The following is a 25,161-nucleotide window of genomic DNA, read 5'->3' as shown; positions in this document are numbered from 1 at the left end:
TCCATTGTCATGGATAAGTAAATAAAACAAACTTAAAAATTTAAAAAGAGAAACAAATAAAAACCAAAAATTGAATAGCAAAGCCTTGTACTTCCAGGAAGATGCAGGAAGCTTACTTATCACTATTTCTCTTGCTAACACCATTACATCAAGACACCGACACAAACAACAGGAATGCATCTCAAAAAAAATTGTGCTGAAAGGGCAGAGAGAAAGAGTGCATGTGTGGTTCCATTATATAAAGGTCAAAACAGGAAAAATGAATTTATGGCAAAAACAAGCAACAACAATGCCAAAAACAAACAAACAACAATAACAACAACAAAAACAACAACAACAACAAAAAAAAAAACCCTAAGAAAATCAGAATAATAATTCCTTCTGAGGATGAGAAGGAGGTAGGAATTAATTGAAAAGGGAGTTGAGGGAACTTATGGGGGTGATGGAATCTTAATAGTGGTTGGATTATGCAAAACTGACCAAATGGTATTTACGACTTTGCTCATTTCACTTTAGGTAAAATTTACCTTAGAAAAGCCATAAAAAGAGTAAAATCTAATTAATGACATGCCTGCTAAAGTGTTTAGAGGTTAACTGTACTTATATCCATCAAAAAATGAGTAAATGGATAAATAAGTGGATCAATAGATGAAATGAGTAAATGGATAAATGTGCAATAAAATGAAATAGAGAAAAATGTTGTGTTGAGTCTAGGTGGTAGATATGTGGGGGGAGTATCACTCTTTTATTTTTTTCTGTAGTTTTAAAAACTTTTATGATAAAATGTTGGGGCAAAACAATTTTTTTTTCTTTTAAAGCAGAAGCTGAACTTGCAGCAAGTGTTCCTGCTTCCAGAAAGATGGAGTACAGTTACTTATTCCTATGTGTCTTGCTGAACATCATCACCTCCATGTCATATATTTAACAAATGTAAGAAGACTGTGAAAGGTGAAGTAACAGTAGCGCAGTCTGGGACCTCAAAACTCAAGAACCAGCATGTGGTGAGATTCCCTAGATTTGCTTCTGGCCTTACACACCCCACACTTTCAGCTAAAGAAGATGGCAACCCAGAAACACAGCCGATGGGCTCAGGTCAGAAGAGCCTCTCTCTAGCCATGGGTCCAGGGAAGGGGGTACCTAGCAAGACAGAAACTCTGTAGATGGTAATTGCTCTGAGTGGTCAAACATCACAGAAGGACTGTGACCACCATGCCAGAAAAAGTTGAGTGGAGGAACTACACTTGCACTCTCACTGGGCTCCAACAAGGGACCCTAACACCCCTGAGGGAGTTGGAGTCAGAATCCAGTCTTGTGAGAAAAGACCAGCTAGGGAGCCAGGACCTTCACATCTGCCATCTGCTAATGAACCATCCCCAGGAGCATGGATTTCCACCCCATCCACAATAACCAAATGTTACTCCCAGTACTGGGCTGGTGTCAAATCACTGCCCACTGGGAACAAGGTCACCATCCCTTTGGGTCCTTGAAGACCATGTGGGTATCTGACAGTCCCACACCTACCCAACAGTAATGAGGACCCCCCACCCCCATACACAGTGTGCTAACAGAGAACAAGAAGGGAAGATGGATTCTAACTCCACAGGGGAGTGGGAGAGGGGAGTGGGGACAAGGGACACTCACTGCTTGCCTGGCAGAAGAAGTGTCAGACAAAGCCAATGAAAGCAGGTTTCAATAAAGTCTAGAGTCTTGTAACATAATATAAATAAGTTCAAGTTCCAGTGGGGCAGGAAGGGGGGTGGAAATCACTTGACATACCAAGAACCAAGAAAAATCTCAAAGTGAATGTTAAAGGACATTCAATAGATACCAACTCCTCAATCCTTGTGAGTTCTCCTTCCAGATGAGTGTGGATAAATCCCATTCCTCCTCCTAGTGAGGTCTACTCTAATTTTGGGTGCTATCTAGGCAGATGTAACCAGACTGTTGCATTTCTAGGGTCACCTGGAGATGCAGCACTAGGGATGCTTCTGTAAGTGTCCTAACCCTACCTTCAGCTGTGACTCAACAGAGATGTGGGGGCAGGGCAGGGGGTTAGATGGATTTCGAAGCTAAGCCACAGTAACAGAGTAAAATCTTCACTTCTGCTCCTGTCCAACGGCCTTCTGTGAACCAGGGGGCAAACCCAGGGAGGAAGTGAGTGTATGGTTTCTCTTCTTCATGAGACTCTACTACGTTATACTCTCATAAAAGATTTTAATTTTCAATAGTTTAAATGCTGTAAAATACAAAAGGACTATTACAAATCAGTGGAACTAAAGTTTCTACCTTGAATTCATCTCTGTGACTACAAACATCTAGTTCTTGTTTTCTCACACTAGACTGGGGACTTGATCTTCCAAACCATATCTGTTTCCCTGATGTGTCACAAAAATCCTGCTTTTCCATCTGAATCAGTGAAACACACAGTTTATTTTTCTCCTGTAAATAAAAATACATTTTAAAAATCCATATTAAATAACTCCCAAGATTGCAGAAGGTGGCCATTACTGAGATGGAGTGAGAGGGTGGATGAGTGAAAAATGAAGCCTTAATGTTAAATTCTTGACTGTGTAAGAAGCCCAGAGGCTGGGGACAAAGGGGACGTAGCTCAGTTGATAGAGCACTTGCCTTGCATGCACAAGGCCTTGGGTTCAATCTCCAGCATCATGAGGGAAAAAAAAAAATCCAAAGGTTAAGTTATTATCTTTCTTGATTTCTTGATAAGGCTTATGTGGTTCTATCTTTATCTCAGGTCTGTAAAGGGCCTGAGCTAGTGCCAGTGCCCCCCCCCCCCCACACACACTTCTTTTCCCTGATTGAATAGAATCCACTTGTGATTTTTATAATTGTTGGGCTATTTCAGTGAATCACATTTGCAACGGGAGACTATATGACAGCACAGTTAGTCAAAATGCCACTGTACTTCACAGAAAGCACGGAAATGAAGAGGGCTATCACCTACTCTTGAGTTAATGAGCCAAATATTACTTTTTCTCTTTTCTGCACATTCAGGATACTGGTAGTGCCATTGATACTTTAATATTTTTTCTTTTGAATCAATTTATCGTTAAAACACATTTGAATCTTTCTATAAATTCTTTCATAGTAAGTCTAGTGAATTTCGCATTTACACACAGAGAACAAATTGCCAGATGTATCCCAGATGAAAGCGGAAATTTCCTGTTTTCAATGTTAATTGTGATTCACTTTCATATTATTGGAGTGGTTCATGAGGACTTTCCTTTTCATGCCAGAGATATATACTTTAAATATAGCATATTCTGAAATACAGTCATTAGCTATTCGAATGTAAAAATCTTAAATGACACACACACACATACACCTCAATCTATTTTCCTGTTGAAATAAGCCCACACCACCCAATGATAAATATTTAGAGAACATATGCAGGTTTTATTTTCATTTAAACAGAAATTCATCAATTACGCAGCCTCAGTGTAAAGGTGATCGTATGGGCCAAAAAAATAAAAGAGACTAGATAATTATCATATAAAATATATTATGTATTTGAATATTCTCCCTTTTGAGATTTGAGAACTGAATGACAGATCTTTTTAGAAAAGGTAAATGTACTTAATGTGTGAGTTTATAGATTTTTTGGGGGGAGGGGGCACTGGGGATTAACTCAGGGACACTTGACCACTGAGCTACATCCCCAGCCCTATTTTGTATTTTATTTGGAGACAGGGTCTAACTGAGTTGCTTAGTGTGTCACTTTTGCTGAGGCTGGCTTTGAACTTGAGATCCTCCTGCCTCAATCTCCCAAGGTGCTGGAATTATAGGCATGCACCACTGTACCCAGCAAGAGTTTGTAGTTTTTAAAGTAATATTTAATGTTATATTTTGGATATAACATTAAATATTATCTTAAAATCCATTTTTCTGTACACATAATTATTTTAGTCACCAAGAAAGTAAGACAAATGATGCATACTATTCCATATCACAAATTTTGTAGTTAAAAGATCATTTAGAATCTCAGTAAAAGATCTCCTGGTACTGATCTGGTGCAGGCTGAGAGCCCCTATGAAAAAAGTAAATGATAAAGATGGTCTCAATTTTCTCTAAAAATCCTTAAATATTTGGAGGTAAATGCAAATACATTTCTGAAGCCCAATTATAACAAAAACAGAGAAATATCATGTGGAAAATAATGCTTTGATAGCCCCCTGCCCTACTGTGTGCTTTAAGGAAGGGGAAAAAATACCCAAATAAACCAGCCTTAATTTCCTTAAAATATAGTTTCTGGGCTGTTTTATTATCATTTTTTGATGTATGTGTATCTTTGGAATTTATTATGTTCATAAAACATTAAGATTATCACTATAGAATTTATTTCTATTTTTTATTTCTAGTTCTATTATGTTTCCATTAAAATTCTGCCCCTTACCCCTTTAAGGCCACAGATCATAAGAAAAAAAAAGGGGAAGCCCTGGCTTTACTTCCTACATTCACAGGAGGTATCTCTCTCCACTGAAACAATGACTTGAGATGCGTGACACACAAGGTACTTGGTTCTGGGCACAGATCCAAGTATACAGCAAGGTCAGAGTGGAGCGATGCTGAGAGCCATTGCAGAGTAGACTGGATAATGGTTTTTAAGGCAGCCAAGGGGCAATCCTGGCCTTGCACTTTTAAAGGAGATCTTTACTTTCTCCCTTACTAGAGTTTCCATTGCGTTGGGCCAAATCACTTCTTTTAAGGGAATAAAAGCAGTGGCCAGTGGAGAAGAAAGAGAGAGAGAAAAAAATACATAAAAGAACAAAAGAATCAAAAATGAGAGGTATATGTGAGAAATCCTGAAACTGCTGCATCTGTAGACTGAGATCCAACAAGTCAGTAATTGGCTAACAGTGGGAGCCAGGTTTCTCCCAGCTGGAGAAAAAAGATAAGTGGGGAAATCTGGAATGATCCATGTGGCACCAAGTACAGTTAGAAACATCTGGACGAACTCATGTTGGGCCAGATAGAGAGACAGTAGAAAGTCAGATTGTAGACATGTGTATAGACTTTGTTGAGTGCACCCACATGTATTTCTTAGCTCTGTCTTCTCAGAGGAACTAGAAGCAATAGCATCCCACTAGCAATGAGCACATGCAGGACTCAGATCTTGGTTTCTGTGAGATTCTGGAACTGGAATAGTCCCTAAAGGCTTGGTCCCCAGCTGGTGATGGAAACTTAGGGGCCCAATAATAACAAAAACAGAGAAATAACATGTGGGGCCCATTTGGAGGAAGTAGGTCCTTGGGCATGGGCCCTTGAAGAGTATATCTTGTCCCTTGCCCCTTCCTCTACTCCCTCTTTTTCTCCCACTCTCTATGTCCCAGCCACTGTGAGGTCAACAACTTTGCTCCACCAGATCCTCTAGGCTGATGTTCTGCTTTACCACAGGCCTAAAAGCAACTGAGTCAGCTGACTATGGACTGAAACCTCTAAAACTATAAACAAAATAAACATATCCTCCTTTAAATTGATTATCTCAAGTATCTTATCACAGTGACAGAAAGCCAACACAGTTTCTAATAGCATTCTTTAATAAGAGGAAAGGTGAACATGGTGGTGCACGTCTGGGATGCTGAGGCAGGAGGATCACAAGTTCAAAGCCAGCCTCAGCAAAAGCGAGGCACTAAGCAATTCAGTGAGACCCTGTCTCTAAATAAAATACGAATTAGAGCTGGGGATGTGGCTCAATGGTTGAGTGCTGCTGAGTTCAATCCCCAGTACCCTTCTCAGAAAAAAAAAAAGGAGGAACAGGGAAAATGTTAGATGAGCCTTGCAGTATCTTACAGAGCCGGAAAATAAGGAAGGACTCAAAACACTAAGTGATAGGAGTCTGTTAGAGGAACACAGAAGCCAATTCAAATTGAATTGAGGATCTTTGGTCCTCAAAGGCCAAAGATGGAACAATTTGAGGAAATAAAACAAATGGTATAGTATTAGGTTATAACTCAAAGTATAAATATCTATAAGTCCATATTGATAAAAATAAATACTGAATAAGTAAATTAATATGGGAGTAAGATTTATATCTGTATAGAAGAGCTCCAAGTAATTCATATAAATGTCCCCTTCTCAAGGAGGTGGCACTTAACTTCCCTGCCTTAAATATGGGCCATACACAGTGACTTCCTTCCCAAGAGTTCAGTATGGAAAGAGGGGAGAAAGGAATGACTTCACTGAAGAGAACACTAAAAAGCACCACTTCGTCAAGGGGATCCAGTTCAACATCAGCGATAAGCTGATATGATGTGATGAGAACAGAACCTCAAAGCCCACCACCCCAGAGTAATCATGAGAAAGACACCAGGACATCACCAAATTCAGGGACATTTCCAAAATACCTGGCCAGTATATTTCCAAACTGTCAAGGTCATTAAAAATGAGAAAAATCTGAGTAAATGACATAGACCAGAGGAGCCTAAGGAGTCATGAGGACAAAAATGTGGTATGCTTAATGGAATCCTGAACAAACAAAAGGACATCAGGTGGAAATTAGTGAAATCCTAATAGACTGTGCAGTTTAGCTAGTGATAACATACAAATGACTGTTCCTTGATGTAACAAACGTATCATACACATAAGATACCAGCAATAGCAGAAAGTGAGTTGGAAGCTCATAAGAACTTCCTGTACTACCTTTTCAACATTTCTGAAAGTTTGAAACTATTCTAAAAGAGAGTTTCTATTGTAAAATTTGGTATCAGCCGGCATGTATTGGAAGGAGCATGAAGATTTAGCAGATTCTTGGGAGTCAATGGACTACTGCTCTAAGAGACCTGAAGGGTGCTCAGAGTAAAGATTTCTGCTCAAGGGAGTTTGGGAAAGTACCATGTTTCAGGGCTGCCTGGCTTTCCCTCCAAAACTGCTTTTATGAATACTTTCAGTTCCCAGTAGCTCATCATGAAGAGAACATTTACAGGTCATCATATTTCTATTTCAACACTTTCTAGCATGTGATAAACCCAAATAAAGTTAAGGGATATTCAACATCTTGCAAAGGGCAGACAATGGGCCCAGTTGCAACATTAGGAAGTATTCAGCTACAGTTATGAGACCACACCAGAGAGCGGAGATCACACACACACACACACACACACACAGGCACAGGGATTAACATCATGTTCTCGTGGAGTGCTGACAAAGAATGACAAATCTGGGAATAAAAAGGCTCCCTATACTTTATTTCTACATAATTGAAGTTGAACTCTTTTCAATAATAAAATTTTACTTGGGACCAAAAGTCAATTTAAGGAGGGTACAGTGATGTACGCCAGTAATCCCAGCAACTCAGGAGGTTGAGGCAGGTGGATGGCAAGTTCCAGGCCAGCCTCAGTAACTTAGTGAGACCTTATCTCAAAAAAAAAAAAAAACAAAAAACTAAAAGGGCTGGGAATGTGGCTTAGTGGAAGAGTATCCCTGGTTCAATCCCCAGTACCACCAAAAAAAAAAAAAAATCCAATTTAAAGGAGTTAAGTGTTTATTGCAGACCTATTGAGAATGCATTTCCCAGCTCATCCTTGTTATCCCTCAACTCCCAGGGATGTGAAGAGAGTGGGAAGATGCAGGAACAGAAACTCCATGACTTAAGCTTTGCTTGGAAGGCTAGTGAGCAGCACCTACTAATGAGCTATTCATTGACTCATCCAGGTTTCATTGTCTCCCAAGAGTTAAAGTTAGAAGCACTTTATTATTGCAGAATTAATAGTGGCTCATTTTTTGTTGTTGTTGTTGTTGTTGTTTTTAGTATTTCTTATGTACCAGGAACTGGACAAAGCACTTTACCTGAATCATCAGCTCATGCGAATTTTTACAATACCTTTGAGATACGTAGCATTTCTACAATGAGAAAGATTAAAGATTTATTGAGTAGATAATGACGAGGTATCTTCCTCCAGTGGCACACTGAATCAAGTGGCAGAGCTTGGATTAGAACTCACATCTGTCTGTCTCTAAAATGGCCCTCTGTAGGCTGGAGTTGTGGCTCAGTGATAGAGTCCTCGCCTAGCACGTGCAAGGCCGTGGGTCGATCCTCAGCACCACATAAAGATTAATAAATAAAATAAAATGGCCCTCTGCACCACTGTTCTCCAGGCTAGCTTTGACAACTTGGGGCTGTGGCTTGTTGTGCAAGATCCAGGAAGATCACAGGAACAGCCAAGCACGATTCTCTCCCTGAGCTCCTTCAGTGTGATCAGGGAAGCAGATGTGACCAGTGGTCACTGATGTGAGCCAAGAACAGAGGTGGAAGCAGAGTAGCTAGCTCCCAGGAGGAAGCAGTGAACTCTGGCTGGGTGTCCCAAGAATATTTCCCAGGGACTGAGAGCCATGAACTCGAGCCATGGAGATGAGGAAGACTTCCAGGTGGAAATTAAGGAGGGGACAGCCCACAGGGGAACAGACCAAGTATGACTGACCTTTTAAAGTAATGCCAAGAAGCACTTTCTCATTATCATAGTGCTCTGCTCAGAATCGGCACATGACATATATTTATGGAAAAAAGAAACAAACTAATTATAAAGTCATGTCCTTGTACATGTGAAATGGTCAAATGTGAAATGCTCTAAAAGGAACTTTTTAACTTTCTCTATATAAATGTATACTACCTCTTAAAACTCTGAGAATAATAGAATTTTAGAAATAGAAATGATCTTAGCTAATCCAAAAAATTACTTTTAATCACTAGATATTTCCTTAAAAAATAATTAGCATTAAGGTAACAATCATGGTTAACATTTAAAAATTATTTAGCTACTCTCTTTTTAAATTCTCAAGAATAAAAGAACAGAATGCAAACCAGAAGTTAAATTAAATTTAAAGAAATGTAATAGGATGTGAGAAACATTACTGTAACAGTGTATGATGAACGGATTTTACTCTCCCTAAAGGAAGACTCCTCTTCTAAGGCTGCTTTCATACTTGAGTCCCAATTTACCAATTTCTGACCCTTCTAAACTTGAGAGAAACTATGAAGTTCTCTAAAGAGAACTCAAATAAGATCAGTACACTGTCATTAAAACCAGCACTATGAGCCAGGTGCAGTGGATGACAGAGCTTGGATTAGAACTCACATCTGTCTGTCTCTAAAATGGCCCTCTGTGGGCTGGAGTTGTGGCTCAGTGGTAGAGTGCTCGCCTAGCATGTGCAAGGCCCTGGGTTCGATCCTCAGCACCACATAAAGATAAATAAATAAAATAAAATGGCCCTCTGCACCACTGTTCTACAGGCTAGCGATGAGTACCTCCTCATCGCTCTAACAGTAAGACTATAAAACAGAAAGTGAAGGAGACATTGCACAATCTGCACAGCAACTTGGGAGGCTGAGGCAGGAGGATTGCGCGTCCAAGGCCAGCCCATGCAATTTAGTGAGACTCAGTCTCAAAATAAAATAAAAAGGGCTGGGGATGTGGCTCAATGGTAGAGTGCCTCTGGGTTCCATTCCCAGTACCACAAGGAAGATTAAAAACTAAACTATACTAATACTATGCAGCATTTTCCCCCCCAAATTTTTTGAAATATAACATATAGATAGACATTTTTGAGGTATAACGTACAATATGCATGATACATATAGTATCACACACACAATGATTCTTCATTTGCAGTCCCTATCCAGAGCAAGGCACACACCATTCCCAGGCTCCAGAAATCTTCCTTGTGCTATTCCCCAGTCGAGTCCCACTTGCTTCCCTCCATTCCCTCATCCCACAACCACTTCCATCACCACAGATTTGTTTCACCTTTCCTTGAACTTTCAGTTAGTGGAATCACACGACATACCCTTTGGTGTCTTTCTTTCATGGACTGTGAGATTCATCTATGGAGCTTAATCTTAGTATGTGAGCATTTCAAAGCAAAGCTACCCAGTTACAAAATCAAAACGCTGTCTGAGCAAGACCTCAGAAGACAGAGAACTTGAAAATAATGAGCCTTCTGCATGACTTTTCTTGAGCAAGGACATCATTACTACTGTCCTTACCTGGAAAATGAAAATAATATCTCCTTTCCCTTACCAGGTTTCTGGAAAAGCTCATTTACCTTGACACCTGCTTTTGAGGTTTCCCTGAAGTGGTACAAAATTAGAAGCTCCTGTAAGCAAGACTAAAGATGGAGAAGAAGTTTATTTTGAGTAAATAGTGACAGTTTTACCTATAGTCTTACTCTGCATATCAGTTCTGAGCAATGTAATTTCCCAAAGCACTCGATTTCAATGTTACCCGCAATGGGAACTACAACCACGTTTAACCTAGGAGTTCCATATTGTCTGATTCTATGTATAAAGGCCCTATAGAGGAGAAAACCAAGCCACAAAAGGGCCACATGGCTTCCCAAAGAGTTAGCTCATGGCAAAAAGGAAAGTCCAGGTCACCTGATTCCTAATCAGGGTACTGTCCCCCTCTACCAGGCTGTCTTCACTGGAATATGATAGTTCAGTTCCTGGTGAACTAGGAGTACCTCCTCATGGCTCTAACAGTAAGACTGTAAAACAGAAAGTGAAGGAGACATTGCACAATCTGCACAGGCAGTAAATCTGGGTTATTATTCTGGATTTTGACCACCCAACTGGGATGGTTAAGGGACAGCCAAGAAGAGAGCTGGATCCTAGATCCAACGCTGCTACTTAACTAGCCCCATGACCTTGAGCAAGGACCCTAATTTTTCAATGCTGAAATTAGGAGACTAGGTTAAATAATCTCCAGGAGCCTTTCCAACTTTAACAATTCAATGATTCTTCACATTGTTTTGTGCTGAGTATATCAATCTTACAGATCACAGGAAGACCTGTTCTGAGGACTTCATGAGTATTGCCTCATTAATCATCACTACAACTCTGTGATGTAAGTGCTATTAATGTAGCCCCATCTTGTAGATGAGGAAACTGAAGTTCAGAGAGAGCAAGCAACTTGCCCAAGGTTACACAGCTGGTAAGTGGGATTTAAACTCAGCAGCTTGCTTCCAGAGTGTCCTTTGTATAAAATAGGGAGAAGGGTTATGGATGAGAGTATATTTTAAGAGAAGGCAAGACAGAAACCCTAATGAACAATAATTCATTTCTACCCAGAACCACTTGTTTGCACTAATCTAAACTAGGGCAGGTACTTTTTTGCTCTCTACAGCAATCAGTGTTAACACAGTTAATTACATGCTGGTTGTAGGCAGACTATTCTGTTCACTTTATATTTACCTTTGATTGTATAGAATCTTTATTTACCATAGTATTAATTTTAGAAGTTTGATACCATCAATTTTTTAACTTGTTTTTCTAACACAGGCAGTCATTCTTTCTAAACCCCCAAAGGGGAGAAGCTACTAAAGACTTCCATCTGCCTGCAAGTACTGACAGAGAATTCCAGAGTTTAAACTTGTGGCCAAAAGGCCTGCAGAATAAGTATGTTTGTGCAGCTGTATGACATCCTGATTCACTGACACGAACAATATCCCCTAGACCTGCCACAGAATATTTAACAGATTAAGTAAAGTCACTCACGTTAGAGGGTTCAAGGAACTCCGATTGAGTAGGAAAAGGGTCACTTTACAATGAAAAATAAATTTTAGTGACAATGACAGTATTTGAAGTTCTGAAGAGCGCTGCTTTCACGAGGAGCCAAGGGTTCTCTCCACAAAGACAGCGATAGCTCTGCTTAGGAAGGACAGGAAGCACATGAAAGAGAGAAAAACTAAGGAACCCACCGACCTCTACCTCGCTTCCCTTGAAGGCTAGTCATCTCCTTGAGGCGACTCTCAGAGTCCAGGGTATGTAGAGGGTGCGCTGCGTGAAAAGGAAGAAAAGTCCATATGTAACTCTAGTGGACAGTTAGCCAAGTAAAAAAGGATTGCAATCCACCCGTGTTAGGATAATGATCGCCCTGCCTGTGCTGAGCCTGTGGACAGGTGAATGGAACCACAGGAGCGAGGCCAGCAGGCCTTCCATATAATTGTAAAATAAAATCCAATAAAATCATCGTGATTTTTTAAGTAAGTGACTAAATTTTTGCTTCTGACAAAATGACAAAAAAAAAATTCCTAAGGAGGATGAAAGTAACAGAAATATTATTAAAAAGTAACACATTAAATCTGAACCAATGTCTTTCGTCAAAAGGCTGGTGGATAAGTAAGGGCCCTGAGAATCTACATATAACATGACTGACCCTGTCTGCATGTCCAACAGTTCCCTGGCAGTCACACCAAGTCCTCATGCCTGGTTCTACAAAGAGGTGGCCACATGTAGCACTCTGGACTCTCCCCAGGGCAGAGGTTTTGAAATGTGCAGCGTATGCAATGGAAAGCAGGATGCCGGGAGATAGATTCCACAGAGAAGAATTTATGTCAATTTGTCATGTGGTGTTCCCAAGGCACCCAGATTTATATACTTGTAGTTCGATTAAGAGGTGACTGCAACATCCCAGGCATCTGAACTTGGAGAGGAGCAGTGGAAAAGGGCTGAAAGTGATGAATGGATCCAAGGGACATTGCAGAGAAAGAGTCCGAGGAACTGCCTGGAGAAGTCACAGAGGACTCCATGGCCTGAGCTTCCACAGGGGTGGAGTGGGATGTCAGGAGGAAAGAAGACTTGGAGGAAAGACCTTCAGATCGTGTTTAGACATTATGAACTTCAGGTGTTGGCAGGACATCCAAGGGAAGAGGTCCAACAGACAGTCAGAAATTCATTACTGACACACTAGCAAAAAGTTGGAGTGAAGTTTGGTGGAATCTTCCAAACAAAAGCAGCTGTTGAGGGCCAGGGGTAAATTCTCAGAGAAACAATTACATTTAGGAGCAAGTGGGCTTTGCGCAATAAGGAACCTTGAACTTTTTTTGGCATTGAGTTTGATCCAGTATAAGAAAAGGTTCTGTTTGCTGTTTGTTTAAAATTCACAAAGTGTGAAGGACACTCAAGAATGTTTATGGGATGAGGAGAAGGAGCCTCAGGGGTGGAGAGGGTGAAGATGAGACAGAAGGGCTACAGTACTGCACCAGCCAGAATGCCAGACCAGCCACAGGGAGACTGAGTTTCTTTGAGTAATAGGAAGATGAGGTGGAGAGGGTAAGCCTGAATCTCATCTGGTGCATAGGAAGATGAGATGGTAGTCTGGAGATGGTAGCAAGAATACTTGGCATGATGGAATGTACTTCAAATGAAGGTGTGCACAGTCCTGGAACAAGATGGTGGAAAATGGCACTGGGAAGCTGGGGTAACGTCAATGGTGCCTGTGGTATAAGGGGCAAAGGACCACAGAACCTCCATTAAACAGCTTTATCAGAGAAGCTGTGCTACTACCAAGGACAGCCAGGTTTCAGATAAGGCAAGGAAGAGGAGGAGGAAGTCTATAAAAAGATGCCCATGTAGAAAAATGTGCCTACTATGGAATGGAAGCATTTCAGTCACAATTAATTTACTGAGCAACCATTGTAAAGAAGGTTCTATGTGGAGCTGATCTCTGCCCTTAGGGAGCTTATGGTCAGTGATGGAGGATGACACTAGTGAAGCAACCCTCATTCCAACCTAGACTCACAGCAGGTAATGCGGGCAGAGGAGTGTAGGTAACTCCAAGAGAACAGTTTCCCTGACATGAATGGCGCAAAAGTCTCCCAATTATGAGTAAAAAATTGGGGGTAAAATTGTTCCAGGGTTTCATAATTTTAGGCTATTTTCATAAATTTGCTTAAAAGGTGGAAATAACCTGTTCAAATTAAATAGGAAACTATTTAAAAGTCACTGAGGATTAACATTCCTTAGTTTGTACACCTAATGTTCTTGAGAGAGAAACAATCCCACTAGTTTTTTAAAAACCAAGTTTATGATAATGATATCTTCAGTGTTGACTTTGTATCTTTTCCTCTCCCGCATGGATCACCGAGGAGATCCCACCTGCAGGATGTCCTATTCTGGTTCTTTTTCAGAACGGCATGCATGTTGAGCAAGCTTTCCAGGAAACGAGTCCCACCAGCAGGACTTGGGTATCACACCACTCGGAAAGCTCCTGAATCCAATCTGGACACTATCCAGCCACTGAGCTTATTCCAAAATTCTTTTCTCATATCATTTTTATTAAGATTTTTAATATTGAAGGAATGTTGACCGTGTGCTACAGTGGCGGGGAAAAGTCCGTAACTGCACTTCAAAAGTAGCTAGATGTAGTTCACCAACTTTTCCAGAAGCCATAAAAATAATTTTTAGTTGTTGTTGTAATTAAGTGAATAGGGGCAAAGACTGTCTCATTATGAAGAAAAAATAATCTTTCCCATTATATCAGGAGTCCCATGAGATGAGGGACAAACTGGTTTTCATTTTGGGGATGCCCCCATACTATACCTATAACCCAGAAGGTCCTTAATTAATATTTGAAAAATGAAAATGTAAGTCATGTGTAGCAATCATTTGCAGGGTCTGGCCTAGCTAGGCTATGATTTATTCAAGTAGGTCTTTAGACTATTCCCACAGAGGAAACTGTTTCCAACAGTGCCTTCCTGTAGAATTCCAAACATTTTGAAAGATAATATAACAAACACTAACGTTTGAAATTGGGAAACTATCAAAGCCAGCAGGAAAGATGATTAACACTCACAAGAACAGTACAGGCGGGGTGACATATTTTTCAGGTAAGTGAACACTTAATTGCTGCTTACAGTAGAATTTAAAGACACTTCATCAAAGACAAATAATTGAAAAACAGCTGGAAGAATTTATATGTGAAATAATCTTTTAAGAAGTTTCTGTTTTCCCACAGTGATGAGCGGTGAACATGAATTTTTTCAAGAGTCTCTCCATCCCAAGCCCACCCACTCCATTAACAGTTCTTTCTTCCACTAAACACTCTTATTAGGCATCTCAGATGCTTCTTGTCCTTACCTTCTTTCCCCTAACTGGAGAAGTTCAGGAAGAAAAGAAAGAAAAGTAAAGAAAGCAGAAGAGGAGATTACCTGACTACATTGGATTGAAATCCAAATTGTTTTTGTTTTTTCCATTTTTTTTAAAGCATCACACATGGGAATTTGAATCTCTTAAAAAACTATGATACAATATAGAAACTCTAAAATGGCCTTTTGGTTGTTTACTTTGTTTCTTATTATGAACACATATTAACTGTACAAGTTAAGGAGTTTCACTGTGACATTTCCATACATGCAATATACTGCATCTTAAGCACATCCATCCTCCCTTCTATCCTCACTTATCCTCTCCACCCATGTCCCTTTCCCTTTCCATAATTAAAAATGTATTTTTTACTTAAAATTATTTGATTAAACATGATTACAGATTCTTGGCTGAGAATCAATGCTTTAGACTTTCAATTCACTTAAGCTGGAGAATCTAGTAGAACTAAAAGATAAAGTTATTTCATGCAGTAGCTCAGTGTTGGCAAACAGCTGAGCATGTGCCATAACACGCTGGATCACTAGGACTCCTTCTTTAAGACTGGCAACCAGCAACACATTTTTGTTCCAATCTAAAGAGACCACACTACACCTCCCATTCCACCCTTCAACTGAGAACTGAATCTCTGCTGTTTGACGAGTCTCCCAGGCAGCAGACAGAAATGGATGGAGATGGTTCACACTTAGGCATTTCCATATCCAAGCTTCCAGAGTAGTCAGAAAACAGTGTGTTTTGTTTATTTCTCTGGCTATTTGGCATCGCAGTATGATTCTTTGTATGCTTAAAAAACAAGAAATATTCATTTTTAGTATATACCCAGACCTCTGAGTACTGTGGAGAAAAAAACATGGGCTTCTATGGCCAGAGAGACATAAATTTAATAATCTGATCCTCCACTTCCTAGCTGTTAACCTAATTCAACCTTTCAGAGTCTCTTCCTCATGCACAGAATGGACTGCAGCTAGGGTTAATAGAGATAACACAAAAAACAATATATGGAAGTGGAAAAAGGGCAATCAAGGAGTTTAGGGTATAAAAGTAGAGGGTGGATTATGCATGAGTTGGAATCAATGAGTGGAACAGTGAATTATTTTGGCAAACATTTTCTTGCTCTTTGAGAAGTCTTCAGGAAAACAAAAACACCCTGGAAAATAGACTCCTATATACCCACCCAGAGTATACACCTGCTTCTTCCACTAACCTCAAGACAATAGCCAGGAGCCACTGAGACCAACTGACACTCAAAAGAAATCACCACCACCCTGGAGCACAAATGCCCTCCATTAAAGAAAGGAACTGAATAAGAAGGCTGACATGACCTACAAGAACGAGAGATTTGGTTCTTACCTACCATCTGGGAAGTTGCTGGTTTTATTTCAATGCTTGTAGCTGAAAAAGAAAAGAAGGAAAGAAGGAAGGAAGGAAGGAAGGAAGGGAGGGAGGGAGGGAGGGAGGGAGACAGGCAAGCGAAAGAGCAAAAGAAAATGAGCAAACAAAAAACAATGTATTCCACTATTGTCATGTATGTAAGGAAAAAAAAAACCAATGTATTCAAAAGTCTGGCTGCATGCTGGTTAATACAACACCTAATGGATTGTACTGAGAATCTGACTAGGAACGGTCTACGTTGAGTCAGATACAAGTTGATGTTGCTTTTGGGTTTCGAAAAGGCTGCACTTTATAAGGTGTGTTGCTACAGCTGCCAAACAAAGGAAGTTGCATTTTGCACATTTCCAAATATGCCTAATGTCAAAATCTGAAAAGAGGGAAAAAAAAGTTTTGATCCATGATTTCATCAACCTCAGACCATTTAAGACCACTTTTAACCCTTTAAGTTTCAAGTTTTCAATCTGTAAATATTTCAACAAAATTGACACAGGTGTATTCAAATAGGTTGGAAACTATAAACTAGAACTTAATATACTCTTTATATTTATATTTGTATACATGTGGAAATACATAGGTTTTGCAAGTGCTCTAATCCTTCACCCATTATTTTTTTTTCAAAATAATAGAACTCTAAAGTCATTTATTTCAAAGTGACCATAACCGGTTTATTTGTTCCTCAATTCAAATTTCTTATAGGTGTTCCTTATGGGGGGTGACAGGGAAAAAATGGGTTAAACTCAATGTAGATGTCTAAGTCTAAAAGGACTTTGGCACTACAAGAATCATTACCCAGGAGACTGTCTAAGAAATCATTATTAAAGTGGCTTTGGTTTATTCTGGGTCCTTCCCCTTCTATGATCCCTTTTATAGTGCTCTTTCTGACCACAGGATTAGAATACCCCAAAATAAAAATAAGACTTTAAAACTACAAGTAATTGCTAATTAAATGTTTACAGTTATTTGCATTCTATACAGTAAGACTTCATTTGTAACCCATATGACAGTAAGTTTTGAATCTGAAATAGGGTCTTGGATCCAAGTGAATTGTTCTCACTTGGAAAAACACCAATGTTCTGTGACTTTTAACCTTCCTTAGATTGAATGTTTGCATATTCTAATCTGCAAAATGTCTTCAAAGACTAAAATGACAGAGGCACAGCTAACAGGCATGGAAATTTGGCTAAGACTTTCTCACACCCTCACCCCACGCCCACCTCATCATTATCTGGATTCAGATCAGGTCCCAAAAGAACTGGGTCTTGCACACAGCTTTTGGGGGAATGCTTTGCATCTCAGTCATGTCAAGGTCTAACTTACTTCTACCAACTCCTGGTCCAAGGAGATGCTATAAAATTAATTTCTGAGGTTATTGGGGGTTTTAAATCCTTTTACCAAAGGAATGAGGATTGCTAGACTCTGCTGCACCCAAATCTTACTTTTGTGCTGAGATGGCTTGAGAGACATGTTCTATTTTTAATAAGGGATTTTGAAGACTGAGATTGCAGCTCAGCAACAGAGTGCTTGCCTAGCATGCATAAGGCCCTGAGTTCAATCCCCAGCACTGAAAAGAAATAGGAGATGAATGTGCTTTTAAATCACTACCTTCATTTCTTGTGACAATGTGGCAGTGCACCCAAACTGACCACTGACCGTCCCCATTAAGAGTTTCTATGAAATTTAACCAGAGTTAGGAGGCCATCATGAGAAGCCTGCTAGGTATCTGACAATATGTAGAGCCAGAGCACAAATGCAATTACCTACATATGAGTCATCTTGAACTACCAACCTGTCTCAGTGAATCTGCTACATTTTCTGGCAAGAGCATTCTTGTTCTGGCTTTACTCTGACAGGTGTTTAAACACCATCATTCTCCAGCATCCCTATTCATTGTCTTTCTTATTTTAGAGGCTCTTTGTGAAGAGACATGTCAATCTGCTGGGTATCAAACATGCCTAAGACACTGAAAGCACACAAGGTAAGAAAAATCAAACACAGAAAAGGAAAGGGATACCCAGAGTGACATGTGGGAACACACTTTCTAAATAGAATGCCTCACATCCCAAGACCTCAAAGAAGATTATAAAACCAGTCAAGTGGCACATACACAGTTACTGACCACAATAATGGGATTGAAAATTTTTTTTGCTGCACAGGTGATTGAACCCAGTGGTGCTCTACCACTAAGCTATGCCCTCAACCGTTTTTATTTTTCATTTCGAGACAGGGTCTCGCCAAGTTGCCCAGGCTGGCCTGAAACTTATGATCCTTTTGCCTCAGCCTCCCAAGAACCAGGGGTTATAGGTGCGTGGCTTAGGATTGGAATCCTGATAACTATTATTGGTTTCCTTCACAGCATTACTCAATCAAAAGATACTGCTCACCATTTCCTACACAATTATAGCCGAAACATGATGTTCACATATATCATTTTCTAATTTTACCCCATATGCCCTTTACTTCTTGGGCTTTACTTTCAAAGTGACATCGCCTAGTGACACTGGCTAATTTCCAGTGCTGAAAGTCACTTCTGCGCATCTTCTCATTCATCTCACCTCTACTGCCTGTATGGCACCGTGGCTGAGTGGGAAGAGACTATAAAAGGTTAAGGGATGAAATTGAAGAAGCCAGAAAGAAGACAATAAATCTACATGTCTATGCATACTGGTGTGAACACTGGTTTTAAGGACAAAGCTGTGGGCTGAACTGTGTCCCTCTCCACTCCAAATTCATACGTTGAAGCCCTAACCTCCAGTACCTCAGAATGTGACCACAGTTGGATACAGGCTCTTTAAAAGCCAATTGGGGTAGACTGATGTCCTCCAATAGGACTGGGGTCCTTGTAAGAAGAGGAAATTCAGACACAGATTTGTGTGCAAAGGGATAACCATGTGAAGTCACAGAGAGAAGTTGGCTGTCTACAAGCCAACACGGGAAGCCTCAGCAAAAAGTAACCCTGCTGACCCCTTGATCTTGGACTTCCAGACTCCAGAATTCTGAGCAAATGAATTTTTTTGATTTTTATTTTGGGGGGGGGGGGTACCAGGGACTGAATTCAGGGGCACTCAACCACTAAGCCACATCCCCGGCCCTATTTTGTATTTTATTTAGAGACAGGGTCTCACTGAGTTGCTTAGTGCCTTGCTTTTGCTGAGGCTGGCTTTGAACTCATAATCCTCCTGCCTCAGCCTCCCAAACTGCTGGGATTATAGGCATGCACCAGACACCCGACTAAATTTCTGTTTTTAAGTCACCCAGACTGGGGTCCTTTGTTATAGCAGCCCTACCACACCAATACAGACATTCACTTTGGTCTGTAAGTTTTTATTAGTAGGTTGAAAGTGAAGTGAAAATAGTACATAGCTTTCAACCTCACCCTCAACCCACTTAAAAGAGAGAAAAAGAAAGATTCTCTGAAGCCTTCTGCTATGAACACTTTAAATGGCTTTATGAAATTAAAATGTCCTCATCTGTAAACTGAGGCATGCATGTGTTCTCACAAGCTGTGGTTGGACGACTGAAGGGAATTCAGTTTTTTAAAAGAGTACACTTCTAAATTCCTTTCAAAATCTCATGTTTGGGTTTTATTCTTTTCATGTTTGCATTTGAAAACGGACAGTCAGGTCCCTTCCAAGCAAGAGAACACTGGATGTGCACAGGTGCACCAGGCCAGCCCCCGGAGCCCCGGGAAGATGAAGCACAGCTCTGCAGGGCCGACAGGAACCGTCAGCAGGGGCTCACCTAACTTGTCCTGGTTCATTCCAAGTCTCCGTCCTCACCCAGCTCTTCAGTAAACAGGTTGGCAGGTCAGCACAAGTTAGTCTTCCACAGATGTGGAAGACATTTTGAGAAACACAAAATCCCTCAAATGGAAGAAATTGGTGACAGCACTCCTGAATCATCCTGTGAGCCCACCCCCAGAGCTGGTGGCCTCCCTGCTCCATGGCAGTGTTCAGCACACACCTCAGACAACAAACAGAGGCCTTCCACAGGGGGCTGAGCAACCATCAGAAAAAGCTTTTAGAGGACCCAATTAAGACTCAATGGAATTTGCTTCACACTGGGCTATGTTCTGCGAAGAGGCATAACATTGAAAGGAATGCCCCCTGACGTACAGAGGCGAAAATTAAAAGCCATACATTGTTTAATAAGGAACATATGAAAAGAATTTTTAAATAAATGATTGCTTCCTTTTGGAGTTTACAGAAAATGCTGCCCACATTTCCATAAGGGAAAAGGGCTCAGCCTCCTTTCTAGAAAGGTGCTGCACTAAAACCCTTCTTGCAGTTCCTCCCACTCATTGTGAAACACCTGTTTTCATCTGGTCTTTGACTTTGGTTCCTCCCTTAAACAATCAGCATGCAGCCACCTCAGAAGGAGCTCACAGGAGCCTCTTGAAAAGCAAAAGGCAGAGATTCTACAAGTCTTCCCTAGGCCACTGCCATTGTGTGATGACTTCTTCACCTTCCGTGTCCCGCAGTTATTTCAAACATGGCTGCTGAGGGAACTGGGTTACTTTGCTGCTAATAATATTAATGAAAAATGTACACAGCCAAAAGTTTTCTGACGAGATCATGCCAGAATCCCAAAACAATACTTGACAAGGGGAATATCTGCTCCTGGGAAGCTAATACTAATGGCCAAATTCAGCAGTACATGAAGTAAAGAGTATCAGGCTCTGAACTGAACACTTTGTAACTTTTACCTCTAGTAATGAGAAAGATAGGCAGTTCGTGAAGTAAAATTTTCATCATTTTCAAAATCCCGCTGCCCTAGAATGTATTTTCCAGAGAATGTGCCTCAGTTTAAGAAACTCCTAGAATGATTATGAAAACCACTCGGAGGCCCCTCTCCAAAAGATTCTAGATCTAGAATATGAAACCCTGAAATAAGTAGTTTGCCAAGCACCGTAGGTAATTCTCATAATTGCATAAACTTGTGAAATGTCACCCCACAGTTTATAACACCCCCCAATTTTACAGGGATATGCATACTGAAAAGTAAATGTACTGTTAAAACAAAAACACACAAAAATAGGGAAACTACAGTTATTCTATGCCGACCTTAAGTAGTAAATCATTTTTAAAATGTCAGCACATTAATACCACAGTAAACATATTTTTTAAATTAGTCTATTTCCCCACAAAACTTTTAAACTTTCGTAAAATGTTTTTTAGGCTAGTGCAACAAGCCAGGTCAAAGTTGAGATCCTGTGTGACAATCGTCCAAGAAAGTCTTTTGAAATGAGTTAAAAAGCAATTTGTTACAGAAATTAAAAAAAAAAAAGTCTTTCACATTGGGGAAAATGGTAATCAAGATTAATTGTAAGTGATGGTGGCTGTTTGTGCTTATTACAGCAAGTTTGCTTTTCTACCTTATGATCCAGCCAAGCTATCAACCGAGCATGAAGCCAAAGGAAAGGCACTTTCTAATACAAGGAATCAAAAAAATATTTACCCCAGGAGCCTTTCTCAAGACGCTCCTTGCGTGCTCTGCCAAAATAAGGAAATATATCCAGGAAAAAAAAAAAAAAGATGTGGGATCCAGCAATCTGGAGAATCAGCACAAGAAGGAAGTGGAAGGAACTCCAGGGCGTGGTGCTGAGAGAACCCAAGGCAACAGCTGGGCAGCAGCTTAGAGAAAATCCTGTCCAAATGGGAAGAGGGCAAAGACTATGGATAAACTGCTTAGATGAACTCAAAAGAAGAACCCAAGTGTCTGAACATATTGAAAAGAGATTTACATAACCCGACAAAGGTGGGAACACCAGTCAAGCACATGCAGAAGATCATCAGGGGAACAGAAGCTGTGTAGAGAAGTAAAAGCAACATGACGCCACACCACATGGCTCAGCTGCCATCAGCTCCTACACAGGTACCTGGACCACTGAGCTGATCACAGTGCAGCACAGACATGCTGGGAAGATGAGGAAACAGGACAGGAAAGATAGGATTGGGTTGGGACAGTGAGACAAAGGGAGCCCCATCTTCAGTTTTCCATACTGTGAGGTGAGCAGGTAATGTGTGGAGCTGAAGAATCAATAAGTGGCCACATAACCATGCCACTTAGAGACTGGAGGTAAATACTAAAGACCTGGCCTCAAACACTCACCATTTCTTGGAGGCTGTTAACTTTCTACTCAGTTCCCACCACTCTGCTAATAGAGGACCCAGCCAACCAGAGCAGCTCATTTATTTGACAGAGATTTTGTGTCAGGCACATGGGTAGGAAAAAGTAGATGGAGGATACACTGGTGAATAAGACAGAGAGTGTCCGTAGCTGGTGGATCTTATGTTCCAGTGAAGGGAGACAATAAACAAATAAACATAAATGAGATAATCTGAGTGATAAGTGCCAGACAATACAGAGGGCTGTGGCTGCAGGCTATCCTAGAGGAGAAAGTAGGTAAGGTGTCCACAAGGGGAAAATGGTGGAGATGAAATAAAGAGCCAGTTTTGTAGAGTCAGGGGAAGAGTGTCTCCAACAGGAGCCCCAACTGCAGAAGTCTACGGGTAGAAGAGAGTCCAGGTTTTGATGACTGAAAAAGGCAGAGACTGTAGCAGCAGACAGGGGACCTGGGGCAAAGTGGTGGGAGATGAGGTCACAGAGGTGGGCAGCGGTCATGGAGGATCATGTGGAGACTTGAGGGCCAGACTGGGAAATCTGGATTTCATTCTAAATGCAAAGGGAAGACAGCAAGGTTTAGAGTAAGGAAGTAACATGATTTATGCTCTAAAGAATTACTTAAGCTGTTGTGCAAAAAAATGAACTGCAGAAGGGTAGGACCAAAAGCATGAGATTGTCTGGAATCTCTGCAGTTGTCCAGAAAAATGGATGACCAGGGCTTGGCTGGTGGCAGGCAGTAGAGACAGGAAGAAGAGAATGATCTTGAGATATATTTTGGAGGCAAAATGAACAGGACATGCTGATGGATGGATGTGGAGGAGAAAGGGAAAAACCACAGGATGATTCCTATATTTTTTGGCTAGTATAAGGGAGTGGCTGGGAGTATCATTTGGTAAAATGCAGAAAGTCAAGGGAAGCACTGGTTTGGGGGCTCAAAACCAATCCTTCTATTTAGAAATGTTACCACGGAGATGCCCACAAAGTACTCAAACAAACCCGTCAAGCAAATCAGTTACAGATTTGAACCTAGAACTTAAAGACAGGTCAGAGTGGCAGACTCACAAATTTGGGCAACATACTCCCATTTCTCCAGCCATCTCCCTAGATCAAGTGTTCCTTTTGTCCCGTTGGATCCCTGTGGCCTGTCTGCCCCTGGGCACCACCATCCATCTCTGTGAAATCTATGCTGCATGTGGCAGGCAGACACATCCCCTCAAACCCTCTGATTGTGTCTCCAGAGTTCTCTAGCTGTCCCTTCCCTTCCCTCTCACATCTCCACTAAGCATCTGCTAGTCTCAGACCTGTGGGGAGGGCCTAGGTTTTGATCCCCCCCACCCCACAGCTCAGCACAGCACCTTACACATCATACCTTTAGCTGAGGAGCCTCTTGTTAGATAAAGGAGCCACTCTTTCTCCCTCTTCATATCCCCCCATAAAATAAGCAGATCTGCAGGAATACACCCACCAAGCAGTACTGCGTAGCTTTCCAAGATATTCTTAAACAAAATAGCACTTCAGCCTTCTCTTTGGCAACCCAAATTTCCTTAGTGTTTAAAGGCTACAGTGTTAAACTTGCCAGAAGGTTTATGTGAGTAAAAATATCCAGTTCCTTGAAATGAAAATAAACCAAGGGGCAGTTTATAAATATAACTGATAATGGTCAGACCAACCTTTTGATAAGTAATGTCACTTGCCCGTTCCCTTCTGGATTACTGTGGCTTTTGTTTTTTGTTCCCCTGCTTCAGATGGGGGAGTGGAGGGAAAAAGAAGTATTTATTTTCTTAAGACTATTTTTACCTCAATATCACTTTTACATCAGTTGAGTCTTCACTAAATATTAATCTTTTCTCCTAAGAATAAGACTAGCAGTTGGTCTGTTATATTAAAGTCCCCCGAGAAAAGAAAACATGCTAGAATTTTTCCTCTATTTGAAATAAACAGGCTTAATTATAGGACAACAACCCAGGTTTATGTTCTTTCTTAAAATGCCTTTAAGTAGGAAATAGACAAAATCTGACTTGCCCATCCATTATTGTTTTTTCACACTGCTGAAGATAAAATAAAACTAAATATATTTGTGATGTTCCTTATGGATCAGACCTGATGAGCAATGGACCAAAGGTAATGTCCAACTTTCTGCTTATTTTCTTTCTTTAAAACTGAGTAGCCTGGCTTGGCACAGTGGTGCACACCTGTAATCCCAGCAACTTGGGAGACTGAGGCAGGAGGATCACCAAGTGCGAGGTCAGACTCAGCAACTTAGCAAAGCCCTAAGGACGCAGTGAGACCCTGCCTCAAAGTAAAACATTAAAAAAAAAAAAAAAAAGAGTGAGCAATATTTTCATTGTAATCAAACACACTAGGAAGAAAATTAAACCTTAAGGAAGATGGCTATATTAGGACCTATGTTTCTGTTTTCATCATTGAATTTGCAAGGAAAAAAAATAGTTGAAAAACAGCATTGAAGGTAAAGCTCAGCGTTCACATAGCTGGGGACAAGCAGAGACCATGGTGGGTGACAGTCTTTAATTCTAGTGGAGGCCTAGGTGGATACTGCATGCTGTAACCTTGGCTGGGACCACATAGAGGAAGGCCACGGCTGCCACACCACCTCCAAAGGAAATCATATTACTCCTGAAACCTGCTTTTTTACATTTTGATGTTATTTATCATGAAAATCACCTTTTTAAACTTTTTTGCACATCTTCTTCAGATGGCTTATTCTATTATATGACTGATCTCAATTAATTTGA

The 25,161-nt window shown here is 40.6% G+C and overlaps 1 protein-coding gene across 10 annotated transcripts in view; it reads right to left on the bottom strand.

The window, feature by feature from the left end:
• The window catches only part of Phactr2 (phosphatase and actin regulator 2), a 199,493-nt gene that overhangs the window by 100,947 nt on the left and 73,385 nt on the right, over window positions 1–25,161 (bottom strand). For 6 of the 10 annotated variants that reach the window (XM_048799290.1, XM_048799293.1, XM_048799307.1 and 3 more), the window contains exon 2: window positions 11,714–11,788. The exons of the other annotated variants lie outside the window; for them this stretch is intronic. In XM_048799290.1, the coding sequence (XP_048655247.1) occupies window positions 11,714–11,788 (75 nt within the window). The remainder of the gene's footprint in view (window positions 1–11,713; window positions 11,789–25,161) is intronic. 10 annotated transcript variants of the gene reach the window in all.

This window comes from Marmota marmota, unplaced genomic scaffold, assembly GCF_001458135.2.
Source record: "Marmota marmota marmota unplaced genomic scaffold, marMar, whole genome shotgun sequence".
In the NCBI taxonomy this organism is placed as follows: domain Eukaryota; kingdom Metazoa; phylum Chordata; class Mammalia; order Rodentia; family Sciuridae; genus Marmota; species Marmota marmota.
This window is presented reverse-complemented; position numbering and strand designations above follow the sequence as displayed.